The sequence below is a fragment of the Erinaceus europaeus genome, chromosome 14 (genome assembly GCF_950295315.1).
Source record: "Erinaceus europaeus chromosome 14, mEriEur2.1, whole genome shotgun sequence".
NCBI lineage: Eukaryota > Metazoa > Chordata > Mammalia > Eulipotyphla > Erinaceidae > Erinaceus > Erinaceus europaeus.
This window is the reverse complement of record NC_080175.1, coordinates 3,328,579-3,345,166: the sequence shown is the minus strand read 5'-3', so window position 1 is coordinate 3,345,166 and position 16,588 is coordinate 3,328,579. Positions and strand designations below refer to the sequence as shown.

General features: G+C 59.5%; 1 protein-coding gene across 2 annotated transcripts; it reads right to left on the bottom strand.

Moving 5' to 3' along the window:
* Positions 1–432: 432 nt before the first annotated feature.
* Positions 433–13,062, bottom strand: MMP21 (matrix metallopeptidase 21). 2 transcript variants are annotated; one of them, XM_007523834.1, is made up of 8 exons: positions 12,901–13,062; positions 11,309–11,574; positions 9,939–10,207; positions 7,558–7,697; positions 7,293–7,434; positions 5,262–5,519; positions 3,792–3,964; positions 433–732 (listed from the first exon to the last, which is right to left on the bottom strand). In XM_007523834.1, the coding sequence occupies exons 1-8, from the start codon at positions 13,060–13,062 to the stop codon at positions 433–435; spliced, it is 1,710 nt and encodes a 569-aa protein (XP_007523896.1). The 2 variants fall into 2 exon arrangements, with proteins under 2 accessions (XP_007523896.1, XP_007523898.1); XM_007523836.1 differs by having other exon boundaries at positions 9,939–10,257; positions 11,362–11,574.
* Between the last annotated feature and the right edge of the window lie 3,526 nt (positions 13,063–16,588).

Here is a 16,588-nt window from a genome sequence, read left to right as displayed (position 1 = left end):
GTTTTTTCCCTTTGTCAGAAGATTCTGACTTAAGTCACGCACGTGGCAAGTTCAAACAGACGGCCGGGCCGGGCCCTGCCGGGTTAAGTGCACACAGTACAAAGCACAAGGACCGCACAAGGGTCCGGGTCCGAGCCCCCACTCCCCACCTGCAGCGGGGGTCGCTCTGCAAGCAGTGAAGGAGGTCTGCAGGTGTCTTTCTCCTCCATCTCCCCCTGCCTCTCAATTTCTGCCCGTCCTGTCCAATACAATGGGAAAAGCGGCCACCAGGAATGGGGGTGCGTAGTGCCGGCACCGAGCCCCAGCCCGGAGGCAGAGGAAGCTGAGATGGGGCTCTTCTGCGTGGGGTCCCCGGCCGGCCGCGTGCCCGCCGGTGACAAGTCAGAGCCGCCTCGCCCCGGGGTCGAGGCCTGGGCCCCGGCTCCGGCTCCCTCACATGCTGAGGGTGGAGGCGTGGACGTCGCAGACGTCGAACCAGCGGTCTGAGATGGGCCGCCTGGGCAGCAGGCCGTTGGGAGGAAGCCAGGGCCGCTGCCGTCTGTCCGCCTCACTCACCACCCGCCAGTAGGCGCTGCCCTTGAGGAGGAAGACGGCCTTGTGTGCGTAAGAGAAGTAGGCCGAGTCGATGCTCCTCGCGGGGTGGTCCCCGGGCTGCACTTCCGGGAAGGCCTCCGTGATCTTCTTGGGGTAGGAGTGGAGCACCCGGTTCCTGTTGACATCGAAGGCGAACACCTGCGGGGTGGGAGTGGGGCGGGGGGCTCAGCCGGCTTCCTGGAGTTTCCTGGCTTGGGGTGGGCGGGGTTCACCTAGCAGGCGAGGTCAGGGATTCCGCGGCTTGAAGCCGATTTCTCTGGACTTGAAGCTTTTTATTTTTTTTGGTATTGAGAACTATAGGAGGTGAGAGAAAGAACCCCACCTCACTCTGGTCCCTGTGCCGCTAGGAATCGAACTTGGGAGCTCATGCTCAGGCCCAGGGCTCTAACACTGCGCCACCTCCCGGACCACTTGCTGTTGTTTTCATCTATAAAGATGAATCTAGGGACAAGGGAGTGGCCAGCCAGTAGGACACATGCTTGACCATGTTCCAGGAGCCGGGTTCGAGCCCTGACACCATATGGAAGCTGTATAGAATGGTGGGGTGCTGGGAGACGGGCGGTAGCGGTAGCGCAGCGGGTTAAGCGCAGGTGGCGCAAAGCGCAGGGACCGGCATAAGGATCCTGGTTCGAGTCCCCGGCTCCCCACCTGCAGGGGAGTCGCCTCACAGGCGGTGAAGCAGGTCTGCAGGTGTCTGTCTTTCTCTCCCCCTCTCTGTCTTTCCCTCCGCTCTCCATGTCTCTCTGTCCTATCCAACAACGACAGCATCAATAACAATAACTACAACAATAAAACAGGCAACAAAAGGGAATAAAGAATTGGTGGGGCGGTGCTGTGGTGGCTACTGCTCATTTCTGTCCGAAGCTAAAGGGGGAAAAGATTGATGGGGGGTGGGGGGGGCAGGCAGTGGCACACCTGGTTAAGCAAACACACTGCAGTGTGCAAGGACCCGGGTTCCAGTCCCCAGTCTCCACCCACAGGGGAGAAGCTTCACGAATGGTGGAGCAGGTCTGCAGGTGTCTGGCTCCCCCTCTCTGTCTCCCTCCCCTCTCAGTTTCTGTGGCTAGCCAGACTTTAACACTAAACTTCAAAAAATATTTATTTCCTACAACAATAATAACTGTAGGTCAGTTTCTGCTTTTTATGGCTCATTCTTAACTTCACAGATAAACAGTGACAATGTCTCTTTTCTCAACGATGTGAGAGCCAGAGCCCCCCCCCTCCCCCGCCAGAACACGTGGTGGTGGAGTCAAGGGTCTTGAGCACACAGCTCCTGTGTTCCACCAGCTCATCTCTTTCCCCAGCTACAAATTGTTTCATTAGAAATATAATTTCAGGGGCCGGGTGGTGGCGCACCTGGTTGAGCACACGTTACAGGGCTCAAGGACCCAGGTTCGAGCCCCCGGTCCCCACCTGTAGGGGGAAAGCTTTTTGAGTGGTGAAGCAGAGATGCAGGTGTCTATCTCCCTCTCTAACATCCCCTTCCCTCTCGATTTCTGGCTGTCTCTATCCAATAAAGATAATTTTAAAAATTTAAGTCATATATATATATAATTTGTGGTCAGGCAGGTGGCACAGTGATAAAACTTTGGACTCTCAAGCATGAGGTCCCGAGTTTGATCCCCAGCAGCATATGTGCCAGGGTGATGTCTGGTTCTCTCTCTCCTCCTGTCTTTCTCATCAATAAAATCTTCTAAAAAATAATTTCATCAGGGCCAGGTGGGAGCACAGGTGGCACAAAGCGCAAGGACCAGCGTTAAGGATCCTGGTTCAAGCCCCCGGCTCCCCACCTGCAGGGGGGTCGCTTCACAGGCGGTGAAGCAGGTCTGCAGGTGTCTGTCTTTCTCTCCTCTCTGTCTTCCCTTCCTCTCTCCATTTCTCTCTGTCCTATCCAACAATGACAACAACAATAATAACTACAACAATAAAACAACAAGGGCGACAAAATGGGAAAAATTGCCTCCAGGAGCCATGGATTTGCAGCACAGGCACCGAGCCCCAGCGATAACTCTGGAGGCAATATATATAATTCCTATTTTTTAATTTTTTTATTGCCACCAAGGTGATCGCTGGGGCTCTGTGGCTGTATTATGAATCCACTGCTCCTAGCAGCCTTTTCTTCCCCCCCCTTTCTATTATACGTGACAGAGAAATTGAAAGGGGAGGGGAGATAAAGAGGAGAGAGACAGACACCTGAAGCCCCGCTTCATGGCTTACGAAGTGACCCCCTGCAGGTGGGGAGTGGGGGCTCAAACCAGGGTCTGTGGTGATTTGTGTGCTTAGCCGGTTTTGCCACTGCCAGACCCCCTAATATAAATATTTTCTGTGAGAGAGACCAGAGCACCACTCAATCCCAGCGCACGAATATTCCAGCGCGGGGGGGATTGAACCCGGGATCCTGGGCGTGCGAGCCCTGTGCTCTGCCTCTGGGCCGCGGCCCCGGCCCCTGGGTGTCCTCAGCGCCCCAGCCCAGAAGCTCAGCTGCCGGGCTAGCTTCGCGGGCGGGAGAGAGACGACCAGGGACTCATGGCTGAGCTGGGAACGCAGTTCAATCTTTATTGACGAGCGGGGGTGCAGTTCAACAATCTCTTCTAATCTAATCTTTCTTCATTCGAAAGCCCTGTCTTTTTTTTTTTAAATAATATTCATTTATTTTCCCTTTTTGTTGCCCTTGTTGTAGTTATTATTGTTGTTGTTATTGATGTTATTGTTGTTGGGTAGGACAGAGAGAAATGGAGAGAGGAGGGGAAGACAGAGAGGGGGAGAGAAAGACAGACACCTGCAGACCTGCTTCACCACCCTGTGAAGCGACTCCCCTGCAGGTGAGGAGCCAGGGGCTCAAACCGGGATCCTTGCCAGTCCTTGTGCTTTGCGCCACCTGCGCTTAACCCGCTGCGCTACGGCCGGCCCGACTCCCGAAAGCCCTGTCTTTTGTGTCTCCTGAGGCGGCAGTGTCAGGAAGAGGAAGTACTAGGATAGGGGGTGGGGAGAAGGAAAAAGCGCGGGAGCCGGTGGGGATTAAACCAGTGAAAACAATGATTCTGTAAATAGACCACAGCCTCAAGCAATGCAACAGAAGGGGTCCTCGAAGCAGAATTCAGAAGCAGACCAACACTCAGCCACCAGGTGAGCCTCCCAGGAAGACCCTCGCTCGCTGGCCAGTGAGGGGAGTGGGCCCCGGCCGTGCTGCCACTCACCAGAGACTCCTTGAAGAAGTAGATGAGCCGCTCTCTCCGCTCGTAGAAGGCCGTGTCCAGGGGGCTGGGGATGCCGGGGAAGCCCTCGGAGATGGGCCTGGGGTAGCGTCTCCCTCGTTCGTCCTCCTTGTGCGTCTGGTCCTTGTCGCTGTCGTACTTCCAGTACTGGTTTCCTGAGAGCCAAACCCAGAAGGTCAGTGAAGGTCGGTCCTGGCTTCCCGCCCCGCCCGCTGCCCGGCTCTGATCCCGGGGGACATGGAGCCTGCACGCAGATGAGCAGCCGTGCTGCGGTCACCTCTCTCCAGGTGTGTGGCCTCACAGCTCCGCCGCTGCCCCAGCCCAGGGTACATCGGCCAAAGCAGAGAGAGCCTCCCGGGGGCCGGGCGGGAGCGCAGCGGGTTAAGCGCACGTGGCGCAAAGCGCAAGGACCGGCGTAAAGATCCTGGTTCGAGCCCCCGGCTCCCCACCTGCAGGGGAGTCGCTTCCCAGGCGGTGAAGCAGGTCTGCAGGTGTCTGTCTTTCTCTCCCCCTCTCTATCTTCCGCTCCTCTCTCCATTTCTCTCTGTCCCATCCAAAATCGACCACATCAACAACAATAATAACTGCAACAATAAAACAACAAGGGCAACAAAAGGGGGGAAAATGGCCTCCAGGAGCGGTGGATTCATGGTGCAGGCACTGAGCCCCAGCAATAACCCTGGAGGCAAAAATAAATAAATCAGGTCTCAATACAATCATGAACTCACAGAGCAAACAGAAGCCAAGTGAGGGCTAAGCACACACATTACTGTGCACAAGGACCGAGGTTCAAGGCCCCGTCCCCACTTTGGGCGGGGTGGGGGTATGAACGGTGTAGCAGACCTGCAGGTGTCTCTCTGTGTCTCTCCTATCAAATAAAATATATTTTAAAGGGAGGGAGGCAGAGGGCCGTAGCGCAGCGGTTGTTAAGCGCACGTGGTACAAAGCGCAGGGACCGGCGTAAGGAGCCCGGTTCGAGCCCCCGGCTCCCCACCTGCAGGGGAGTCGCTCCACAGGCGGTGAAGCAGGTCTGCAGGTGTCTGTCTGTCTCTCCCCTTCTCTGCCTCCCCCTCCTCTCTCCATTTCCTCTGTCTTATCCAACAACAACACCATCAATAGCAACAATAATAATAACTACATCATAACAAGGGCAACAAAAAGGAGGGGGTATAGCCCCCCAGGAGCAGTGGATTCATGGTGCAGGCACTGAGCCCCAATAAGAACCCTGGAGGCAAAAAAAAAAAAGGGGGGCAGGGGATGACCTCCAGGAGCAGTGGATTCACACTGCCAGTGATAACCCTGGAGGAAAAAAAAAGCCAAGTGAAGGCCGGAGAGAGCTCACCGCTAGAGTGCAGGCCTTCAAGTGCACACAACCAACGCAGAGGAAGCTTGGGCGCTGGGCCGCCCCCCACCCCCGGCTCTCCGAGCCCAGCAGGACCCCGGGCGCCCCACCTTTGAAGAAGTAGCGCTCGTCCCTCCCGGGCGTCCACACGTGCACGAAGGCGTCGGGGCTGAGAGCGGGGAGCCCATGCCAGCCGGCCGGGATGGGCAGCGGGTCCCCGTAGCGCGTCCTGTTGTTCCGGTTCTCGTACAGCCAGTACCAGCCCCGGCGGAAGAAGTAGGTGCTGAACCTCAGTGCCGGCCGGCCGCGGCCGCCCCGCTCCCGGCGGACCCAGTCGAACGCCGTGTCGAAGGCGCCTTCGCAGGAGCCTGAGGACAAGGAGGCGGCCGGTCACCTGCGCCTGCGGGCGGGGGGCGGCGGCCGGGTCTGTGCTGGCGGACTGGGCCCCGAAGGACCCCGCTGTCCCTGGCTGCCCACTCCAGTGTCCCGGGGCCTGAGAGAGAGCTCAGCAGGGAGGGGGCCTGCCGTGTGTGTGTGTGTGTGTGTGTGTGTGTGTGTGTGTGTCTGTGTGTCTGTGTGTGTCTGTGTGTGTGTCTGTGTGTGTGTGTGTGTGTGTGTGTGAGTGTGTGTGTGTGTGTGAGTGTGTGTGTGTGTGTGTGAGTGTGTGTGTATGTGTGTGTGAGTGTGTGTGTGTGTGAGTGTGTGTGTGTGTGAGTGTGTGTGTGTGTGTGAGTGTGTGTGTATGTGTGTGTGAGTGTGTGTGTGTGTGTGAGTGTGTGTGTGTGTGAGTGTGTGTGTGTGTGAGTGTGTGTGTATGTGTGTGTGTGTGAGTGTGTGACTCCAGTCCAAGCTCCAGCACCTCATAGGAAGTGCCAAGGTAACAGAGAAAGCTCCACTGCCTGCCTCTCTCTCTCCTCTCTTCCTCTCTCTCCCTCTCTGCATCTCTCTCTCTCTCTGCCTCTTTCTCTCTCTCTCTGATTTTCTCTCTCTCCCACCACAGTTATTTCTGGGGCCCGGTGCTGATTCCCCTCCCGGCAGCCTTTTTTTTCTTTCTAATTTTTATTAGATACAGAAATTGAGAGAGGGTGGGAAGGGAGAGGGAGAGGGAGAGATAGACCCCCACAGCCCTGCCCACCCTCCATGGGCTCCCTGGGTGCTGTGCCTGGTGCTGAGAGAGGAGAGACCCCACAGCCCTGCCCACCCTCCATGGGCTCCCTGGGTGCTGTGCAGGGTGCTGAGATAGGAGAGACCCCACAGCCGTGCCGACCCTCCATGGGGCTCCCTGGGTGCTGTGCCTGGTGCTGAGAGAGGAGAGACCCCACAGCCCTGCCCACCCTCCATGGGCTCCCTGGGTGCTGTGCAGGGTGCTGAGAGAGGAGAGACCCCACAGCCCTGCCCACCCTCCATGGGCTCCCTGGGTGCTGCGCCTGGTGCTGAGAGAGGAGACACCCCACAGCCCTGCCCACCCTCCAAGGGCTCCCTGGGTGCTGTGCAGGGTGCTGAGAGAGGAGAGACCCACAGTCCTGCCCACCCTCCATGGGCTCCCTGGGTGCTGTGCAGGGTGCTCCCTTTTTAGTGCCAGGGCTTGAACCCAGGCCCTGTGCATGGTCAGGCTTGAAGGAAGAATATCACTCCATGATTGTTTTGCTCACATGTGGAATATAGTGGATTGAAATACACAAACCTTCAAGAAAAAGAAAGAGATGAAAGGAAGAAGGAAGGAAGGAAGGAAGGAAGGAAGGAAGGAAGGAAGGAAGGAAGGAAGGAAAGAAAGAGGGAGGGAGTCAGGTGGTAGCTCTGTAGGTCAAGTGCAGGTGGAGCTAAGCGCAAGGACCAGCTGAAGGATCCCGGTTCGAGCCCCCAGCTTCCCACCTGCAGGTGAGTCATTTCGCAAGCAGTGAAGCAGGTCTGCAGGTGTCTGTCTTTCTCTCCCCCTCTCTGTCTTCTCCTCCTCTCTCCACTTCTCTCTGTCCTATCCAACAACGACAACATCAACAACAATAATAACTACAACAATAAAATAACAAGGGTAAAAAAAAGAAAACCCACAAAAAAAAAGGGCAACAAAAATAAATAAATATTTAAAAGAAAGAAGGCGAGAAAGAAGGAAATGGGGTGGGCGGGGAGGACTGGGCTCCTACCGTACAGCTTCTGAATGTCCTTGCGGTCGGCCCAGTCCAGCTCGAAGGCCGGCTCCCGGGGCGTGTAGTTAGGCCGCATGACGGAGCCGGGCCTGTAGGAGTGCGGCAAGCCCAGCACGTGGCCGATTTCGTGGACGGCCACCTGGGGGGACAAGTCGCTGCTGAGGTGCAACGTGGACACCCCCGGGGCCTATGATCGCAGGCAGGAGCCGCCTCCCAGCCCCCGCACCCTCTACGGGTGCCCCCAGCACCAGGGAAGCCTCACCTTGAGCAGGCTGATGCCGGCGTCACTGTTGGGGGGCGAGAAGTGTTCATCCTCATCAAAGTGGATGTCGCCTAGGCGCCAGGCATGCGCAAACTCCTGCCCACTACCGTCAAACACACGTGGACAGCCCAGGTGCCGGCCTGCAGCGGAGACGGAGCAGGAAAGTGGAGTGCTGAGCAGAAGCCCCGTCTCCTGAGCTGCTCCTGTAACTACAGGGGTGGCCAGCCTGGACTGGGGACCAGGACAGCAGCCAGGGAGCCCCATGGAGGGTGGGCAGGGCTGTGGGGTCTCTCCTCTCTCAGCACCCTGCACAGCACCCAAAGAGCCCATGGAGGGTGGGCAGGGCTGTGGGGTGTCTCCTCTCTCAGCACCAGGCACAGCACCCAGGGAGCCCATGGAGGGTGGGCAGGGCTGTGGGGTCTCTCCTCTCTCAGCACCCTGCACAGCACCCAGGGAGCCCATGGAGGGTGGGCAGGGCTGTGGGGTCTCTCCTCTCTCAGCACCCTGCACAGCACCCAGGGAGCCCCATGGAGGGTGGGCAGGGCTGTGGGGTGTCTCCTCTCTCAGCACCCTGCACAGCACCCAGGGAGCCCATGGAGGGTGGGTAGGGCTGTGGGTCTCTCCTCTCTCAGCACCCTGCACAGCACCCAGGGAGCCCCATGGAGGGTGGGCAGGGCTGTGGGGTGTCTCCTCTCTCAGCACCCTGCACAGCACCCAGGGAGCCCATGGAGGGTGAGGCAGGGCTGTGGGGTCTCTTCTCTCAGCACCAGGCACAGCACCCAGGGAGCCCATGGAGGGTGGGCAGGGCTGTGGGGTCTCTCCTCTCTCAGCACCCTGCACAGCACCCAGGGAGCCCATGGAGGGTGGGCAGGGCTGTGGGGTCTCCTCTCTCAGCACCAGGCACAGCACCCAGGGAGCCCATGGAGGGTGGGCAGGGCTGTGGGGTCTCTCCTCTCTCAGCACCCTGCAGGCACCCAGGGAGCCCCATGGAGGGTGGGCAGGCTGTAGGGTGTCTCCTCTCTCAGCACCAGGCACAGCACCCAGGGAGCCCATGGAGGGTGGGCAGGGCTGTGGGGTCTCTTCTCTCAGCACCAGGCACAGCACCCAGGGAGCCCATGGAGGGTGGGCAGGGCTGTGGGGTCTCTCCTCTCTCAGCACCAGGCACAGCACCCAGGGAGCCCATGGAGGGTGGGCAGGGCTGTGGGGTGTCTCCTCTCTCAGCACCAGGCACAGCACCCAGGGAGCCCATGGAGGGTGGGCAGGGCTGTGGGGTCTCTCCTCTCTCAGCACCAGGCACAGCACCCAGGGAGCCCATGGAGGGTGGGCAGGGCTGTGGGGTCTCTTCTCTCAGCACCAGGCACAGCACCCAGGGAGCCCATGGAGGGTGGGCAGGGCTGTGGGGTGTCTCCTCTCTCAGCACCAGGCACAGCACCCAGGGAGCCCATGGAGGGTGGGCAGGGCTGTGGGGTGTCTCCTCTCTCAGCACCCTGCACAGCACCCAGGGAGCCCATGGAGGGTGGGCAGGGCTGTGGGGTCTCTTCTCTCAGCACCAGGCACAGCACCCAGGGAGCCCATGGAGGGTGGGCAGGGCTGTGGGGTCTCTCCTCTCTCAGCACCAGGCACAGCACCCAGGGAGCCCATGGAGGGTGGGCAGGGCTGTGGGGTGTCTCCTCTCTCAGCACCAGGCACAGCACCCAGGGAGCCCATGGAGGGTGGGCAGGGCTGTGGGGTCTCTCCTCTCTCAGCACCAGGCACAGCACCCAGGGAGCCCATGGAGGGTGGGCAGGGCTGTGGGGTCTCTCCTCTCTCAGCACCAGGCACAGCACCCAGGGAGCCCATGGAGGGTGGGCAGGGCTGTGGGGTCTCTCCTCTCTCAGCACCAGGCACAGCACCCAGGGAGCCCATGGAGGGTGGGCAGGGCTGTGGGGTCTCTTCTCTCAGCACCAGGCACAGCACCCAGGGAGCCCATGGAGGGTGGGCAGGGCTGTGGGGTCTCTCCTCTCTCAGCACCAGGCACAGCACCCAGGGAGCCCATGGAGGGTGGGCAGGGCTGTGGGGTCTCTCCTCTCTCAGCACCAGGCACAGCACCCAGGGAGCCCATGGAGGGTGGGCAGGGCTGTGGGTCTCTCCTCTCTCAGCACCCTGCACAGCACCCAGGGAGCCCATGGAGGGTGGGCAGGCCTGTGGGGTCTCTCCTCTCTCAGCACCCTGCACAGCACCCAGGAACTCCTGCTCAAGCCCCACCCTCACACGGCAGCACCTTGGCCCTGGGGGGAGACGGGGTGTCCACTCCCGGCCGAGGGAGGTATTGCTCTGTGAGACCCTGGGTTCTCATCCAGCACCCCAGTGGCAGCAGAGGGGTGCTGCCCCCATGTCCTCACCTCGCCCGAAGCCCAGCCTGATGTCCACGTCGGCCGCTGGCCCGGCCAGGTCCTCCCGAAAGTCCAGCGGCACCACCTCGCTCCACATGCGGAAGGCCAGCCTGAAGACCCGCCTCTGCTCGGCCTCCGCCAGCTGCCCGCTCGCCGCCTCACCCACCAGCCTCCAGCTCAGCGTCCTCTTGGCGAAGACCCGGCCTTGCCCGCTGGACGAGGCGGCCTGGTGCACGGGGGTCCCAGCCAGCAGGGGCAGGAAGCGTCGGGGCCGGGCCCTGGGCACAGACACCCCAGGCAGTGGGTTCCTGGGCAGGGGGTCAGAGACCTGAGGGGTCCCAGGCAGGGGCGTCTGGATCAGAGGGTCAGTGACCAGTGGGGTCTCAGGTAGTGGGGTCCCGGGCAGTGGGGTCATGGGCAGGGGGCCAGTAGTCTTATGGGTCCCAGGCGGGGGGGTCTGGGTCAGGGCGCCAGTGGCCACAGGGGTCCCAGGCAGGGGGGTCTGGGTCAGGGGGCCAGTGGCCACAGGGGTCGCAGGCAGTGGGGTCTGGGTCAGGGGGCCAGTGGCCACAGGGGTCGCAGGCGGGGGGGTCTGAGTCAGGGGGCCAGTGACCACAGGGGTCCCAGGCGGGGGGGTCTGGGTCAGGGGGCCAGTGGCCACAGGGGTCGCAGGCAGGGGGGTCTGGGTCAGGGGGCCAGTGGCCACAGGGGTCCCGGGCAGTGGGGTCATGGGCAGGGGGCCAGTAGTCTTATGGGTCCCAGGTGGGGGGGTCTGAGTCAGGGGGCCAGTGGCCACAGGGGTCGCAGGCGGGGGGGTCTGGGTCAGGGGGCCAGTGGCCACAGGGGTCCCATGCAGGGGGGTCAGGGTCAGGGGGCCAGTGGCCACAGGGGTCCCAGGCGGGGGGGTCCTAGGCACTGGGGTCCCGGTTGGTGGGTCAGTGCACAGTGGGCTCCCAGGCAGGGAAGTCCTGGGGAGAAGGGACCCAGGCAGTAAGGTCCTGAGAAGGGGGGTCTTGAAGAGTGATCCAGTGCACAGGGGAGCCCCGGGCTGCAGGGTCCTGGGCAGTGGGGTCCTAGGAAGGGGTGTCCTGGGATAGCGGGTCACTGGGAGTAGGGTCCCAGGCATAGGGCCACTGGACTGGGGAGAATTGGGCAGGTAGGTCCTGGGCATTGGGGTCTGGGATGAGGATGTCAGGGTCAGGAGGGTCTGGGTCAGGGTGGTCTGGGGTCGAGGGGTCCCCAGGGCAAATGTCCTGGGCAAGGTCATCTGGGGCATGGGCGTCAGGGACGGGTATGTCTTGGGCAGGAGGCTCTGGGGCAGGGGCGTCTGGGATGGGGGCATCTGGGTTAGAGGTATCTGGGACGGGGGCGCCTGGGGCAGGGGTGTCCTGGGCAGGGAGGTCTCAAGTCGGGGCCCCCCGGGCATAGTGACCGCTGTCCTCGGCAGAGGCTGCATGTCGGGGACCCCGCAGCGCGGCCGGTTCATGGCGGCCAGTGTAGGTGCGTCCAGCTCCCCGCTGGGGTGCAGCGCATTCGCCTCCTGGAACCTGCGCACGGCCTCGGCCAGGGTGGCGGCGGGGGGCTCCTCGGGGCTGACCCCCCTGGCCCCCGGGGCCTCGGTCCAGCCGTACTTGGAGAGGAAGCGCTGGGGGGCAGAAGCCGAGTCGCGGGGTCACGAGCTGTGTCCCCCAAGAGTGGCCGCCCACACTCAGGGTCCCGCGTCCCCGGTGCCGAGACCGGGCCAGGCCAGGCATGTGCCCGAGAGCCCATCTTCAGCAGGAACTGACGGCCTCCCCCACCCGCCCGAGCCACCCCTCCTCCTGGGACAGATGCTGGAGGACCCCCGACCTGCAACCTCCCCCTCCCGCCTGCCGGTCTCTCAGGCCAGTGACGTGACGGCTCTGCCCTGCTGACTGCAGTGTAGGTGGTGTCAGCAGGGCCCCAGACAGCTGGACTCTGAAACCCATCGAGGCCTGGGGGCCAGGGTCCAAGCTCCGGGGCCTGTGGGCAGGTGGGGCCCCTGTGGACCCTGGAAGGCTGTCACTGCTGCCATGTGGAGCCTTGGAGGCTGCGTGTGGGCTGGTGGGTGGTCAGGGGGCTCGAGTGCTGGGGGGGGTGGAGAGAGTGGTCTCTAGGGACATAGTCACACCCTTTGCTCTGCCATGGTGGGTCTGGAGGGAGCGTGTCACATGAAGGCGGCAGGGGTGAGGGTGTGAGCGTGTGCAGGGCTGTGTGCACGTGGGTGTGCGTAGATGCAGGTGTGAGTGTGGGCCTGTGTACATGCAAATGTGGGCGGTGTGCATGCATGGAGGTGCGTGTGTGTACATACCTGCAAGTGTGCGTGCATGCATGAAGGTGTGTGTACATGGCTACAGCTGTGTGTGCTGTGTGCATGAAGGTGCGTGTTTACATGGCTGCAGCTGTGTGTGCTGTGTGCATGTATGAAGGTGTGTGCATGTTTACATGCCTGCAGCTGCATGTGGGGCTGTGTGCATGCATGAAGGTGTGTGTACATGTCTGCAGTTGTGTGTGTATGTATGAAGGTGTGGGTACATGCCTGCAGCTGAGTGTGCACGTATGAAGGTGTGTGTGTACATGTCTGAAGCTGTGTGTGTGGTGTGTGCATGTATGAAGGTGTGTTTACATGCCTGCTGCTACGTGCATGTTGTGTGCATGTATGAATGTGTTTACATGCCTGCAGCTGCATGTGGGGCTGTGTGCATGTATGAAGGTGCTGGTGTGTACATGCCTGGAGTTGTGTGTGCTATGTGCATGTATGAAGGTGCTGGTGTGTACATGCCTGGAGTTGTGTGTGCTATGTGCATGTATGAAGGTGTGTGTGTACATGCCTGGAGTTGTGTGTGCTGTGTGCATGCATGAAGGTCCGTGTGTGTTTACATGCCTGCAGCTGCGTGTGTGGCTGAGAGCACGTGTGTGTGCACTGTCCTTGGCTCCCCCAGGCGTCCCCTACCTGCGCGGCGTGGTGGTCGGTGATGGGCTTGGCCCGGCGCTGGGGGGCCGGCTCCAGGTCGGAGCGGTCCCGGCTGTGGAAGAGCGTCTCGGGCTGGCAGGGCTGGGGGGCAGCGACCCAGCAGAGCAGCAGGGCGGAGGCGAGGAGAGAGGCTGCATGCATGGCCCCGCTGAGCCGTCCCGTCCTGTCGGTCTTCTGTCCTCCGTCCTTTCTCCCCCGGGGGTGGACCCAGCTTTTACAGCAGCTTGGGAGCAGGCCCAGGCCTTCACACCCGGGTCTGAAGTGTGCCCACAGCAGTGCCCACGGGCCTGGGTGCGGCTGCCCTTTGAACACCGGGACTCCCACCCTTCGAGCTGGGGTGAGAACCCCACCTCCTTGCCCCACCTCCAGGCCACTGCCTGCGACCCCATTCCTAAAGGACGCAACAGCCTCCACACACGGTCTCGGAGCCACAGAGGGGATCGGGGCTTCTTTCTTTTTAAAATATACATTTTAATTCATTTATTGGATAGAGACAGAGACTGAGGTGGAAGGGATAGGGAACGAGAGAGAGACACTGAGGCTTCTCCCCTGCGGGTGGGGACCAGGGGCTTGTAACCAGGCCTTTGCTCGTGGTAACACACGTGCTTAACCAGGTGCACCACCCGGCCCTCTCAGCTGTTTTCTGTGTATCGCATCTACAACTGTCTTAAAAAGATTGCGGGCAGGGCAGGTGGTGGCTCACCTGCTTGAGCTCTTGCATTACCATGTGAAAGGGTCTAGGTTCAAGCCCCCGGCCCCCACCTGCAGGGGAGAAGCTTCATAAGACGTGAAGCACGCAAAGCACAAGGACCGGCATAAGGATCCCAGTTCGAGCCCCCCGGCTCCCCACCTGCAGGGGAGTCGCTTCCCAGGCGGTGAAGCAGGTCTGCAGGTGTCTGTCTTTCTCTCCCCCTCTCTGTCTTCCCCTCCTCTCTCCATGTCTCTCTGTCCTATCCAACAATGACATCAATAACAACAATAATAACTACAACAATAAAACAACAAGGGCAACAAAAGGGAAAAAATTAATATTTTTTAAAAGGTGAAGCAGTGTTGCAGGTTTCTTTTCTTTTTTTTCTTTTTCTTTCTTAATCTTTATTAGATAGAGACAGCCAGAAATGGAGAGGGAAGGGGGTGACAGAGGGAGAGAAAGACAGACACCTGCAGCCCTGCTTCACCACTTGTGAAGCTTTCCCCCTGCAGGTGGGGGACCGGGGGCTCGAACCTGGGTCTTTGTGCAATGTAGCATGTGCACTCAGCCAGGTGCGCCACCACCCAATCCTGCAGGTATCTATCTATCTATCTATCTACCTACCTACCTATCTATCTATCTATCTATCTATCTATCTATCTATCTATCTACCTATCTATCCATCTATCTACCTACCTATCTATCTACCTATCTATCTATCTACCTATTCTATCTACCTATCTATCTATCATCTATCTCTCCCTCTCCTTCTCCCTCTCCCTCCCTATTCCCCCCCTCTCAATTTCTCTCTGTCTTAGCGAATAAAAAGAAAAGGAAAGAAGGGATTCTGGAGGTTGGAGAGAGAGCTCACCTGCTGAGGCCTGGCTTAAGCCCTAGCACCACATGGGAGTAACAAGGCCCCCGGAGAGGCAGTGTCTCCTCTCCATTTGAAAAAGTCAGCACAGGCTTCATTGAGCTCGCACATCACCACACTCAAGAACCGGGTTCAAGTCCCTGCTTCCCACTTGCAGGGGAGAAACTTATAGTGGTGAAGTAGTGCTGCAGGTCTCTCTCTCTAATATTTTATTCATGTATTCATGTATTTATTTATGAGAAAGATAGGAGGAGAAAGAACCAGCCATCACTGGTACATGTGCTGCCAGAGACTGAACTCAGGACTTCGTGTCCACCACCTCCAGGACCACTCTTTTCTTAAAAAATATTTTTAATATTTATTTATTCCCTTTTGTTGCCCTTATTATTTGTTTATTGTTGTCGTCATTGTCGGAGAGAAATGGAGAGAGGAAGGGAAGACAGAGGGGGAGAGAAAGACAGACACCTGCAGACCTGCTTCACTGCCTGTGAAGCGTCCCCCTGCAGATGGGAAGCCGGGGGCTCGAACCCAGGTCCTTCCGTGAGTTCTCACACTTCGTACTAAATGCACTTAACTGAGTGTGCCACTGCCCAGCCCCCCGCCCTACAGGTTCTGAGGCGGGGAGATGGAGTTGGAGCCGGCAGAGGCCACCCCACCATGGTCGCCAGTCTCTGGTCACCTGTCTGGCTTCTCTTCACTGTCTGTTGAGCACGTCAGCCACAGACAGCATGATACCACAAGTCGGTGTTTGTTTTTTTTTTTTTCTTATGGAGTCTGGGCTCTGTGTACGTAGGCTTGGGTCACTCTGTGGTTCAGAGAGATGGAGAGAGAGAGAGGGATCTGCAGTCCAGGAACTTCCCCTGGTGCCCTGATCCCTCCTGGGGGTTCCAGGACTCACAGAGGGGCCTGTGAGTGACCTCTTGGGCCCCAAGTGTCCAAATGTCAGTTTGTTTAGTTTTTTTTTTTTTTTTTGTCTCCAGAGTTACTGCTGGGGCTCAGTGCCTGCACCATGAATCCACTGCTCCTGGAGGCCATTTTTAAAAAATATTTTTTTAAATATTAATTTATTTTCCCTTTTGTTGCCCATGTTTTTCATTGTTGTAGTTATTGTTGTTGTTATTGACGTCATTGTTGGATAGGACAGAGAGAAATGGAGAGAGACAGGGGGAGAGAAGGACAGACACCTGCAGACCTGCTTCACCGCCTGTGAAGCGACTCCCCTGCAGGTGGGGGGCCGGGGCCTCGAACCAGAATCCTTGCGCCGGTCCTTGCCACGTGCGCATAACCCACTGCGCTACCACCCAGCCCCCCAGTTTGTTTAGTTTTAACAGACAGAGGAAGAGAGAGAGGGAGAGGGAGAGAGAGACCACAGCTCCAAAGCTTCCTTTCACGTGGTTAGAGCAGGCCCACCAGATCACAGTCTGAGCCACCTCACAGGCCCACGTTGTGAGGCTTCCGTGTTTCTAGCCGCTCATGCACTGTGTGCGTGTGTCACCAGCACTGTGGTCTGTCCGCGGGTGCCCGCCTTCACAGGGCAGAGCAGGGACTGGCGGCAGCAAAGCTCCACCCCACCGCTGGCTTCTCCGGAACATGGAACGGGGCTGATGTCACACAGCCGAGTCCCTGTGGCTCCGAGGACTGGCCCCATCACTCCATGCTCCTGACGTCCAGCTCTGCCCGCCAGGAGCTGCCTCCAGAGCTGCCTCCGAGGCTGCCCGCTGTTGCGCTTTCTGGCTGAAGGGCCAGCTGGCCTCCTGTCCTGTCCCCTCCTGCGGGGGTGAACTGTCCCCCTGCCCCGGTGACCGCCAGGCCTTGACGAGCTGCCCTCTAAGCCCTCGCCAGGTGAGCGGAGGAAGGGCTGCCCCCACCCCCCCCACCCCAAGTCTGGCCAGCGGGTGACTGGAGGCTCCCGGGAGCCCCGCTGTGGAGGTGTGGACAGGCTGTTCCAGTACGGCCCCTTGCTGGGTGGAGGGACCCGAAAGTGGTTCCCCAGGTCCTGGCACCTGACCCCAGAATGACTTGTTGCAGGAGTTGGAGGCTCACGTGCCCATCTCATCTGTCCTCTGCCTCGTGCTGTGCCCCACAAGGGTGAGTGTCCCTCT

Excerpts from the sequence above, each read along its gene's own strand:
- MMP21 (XM_007523834.1), bottom strand. The coding sequence starts at position 13,062 with ATGCATGCAGCCTCTCTCCTCGCCTCCGCCCTGCTGCTCTGCTGGGTC. Across the intron at positions 11,575-12,900 it reads CCGACCACCACGCCGCGCAG|CGCTTCCTCTCCAAGTACGG; the intron begins GTAGGGGACGCC and ends TCTGCCCCCCAG. Across the intron at positions 7,435-7,557 it reads CCGGCATCAGCCTGCTCAAG|GTGGCCGTCCACGAAATCGG; the intron begins GTGAGGCTTCCC and ends TTGTCCCCCCAG.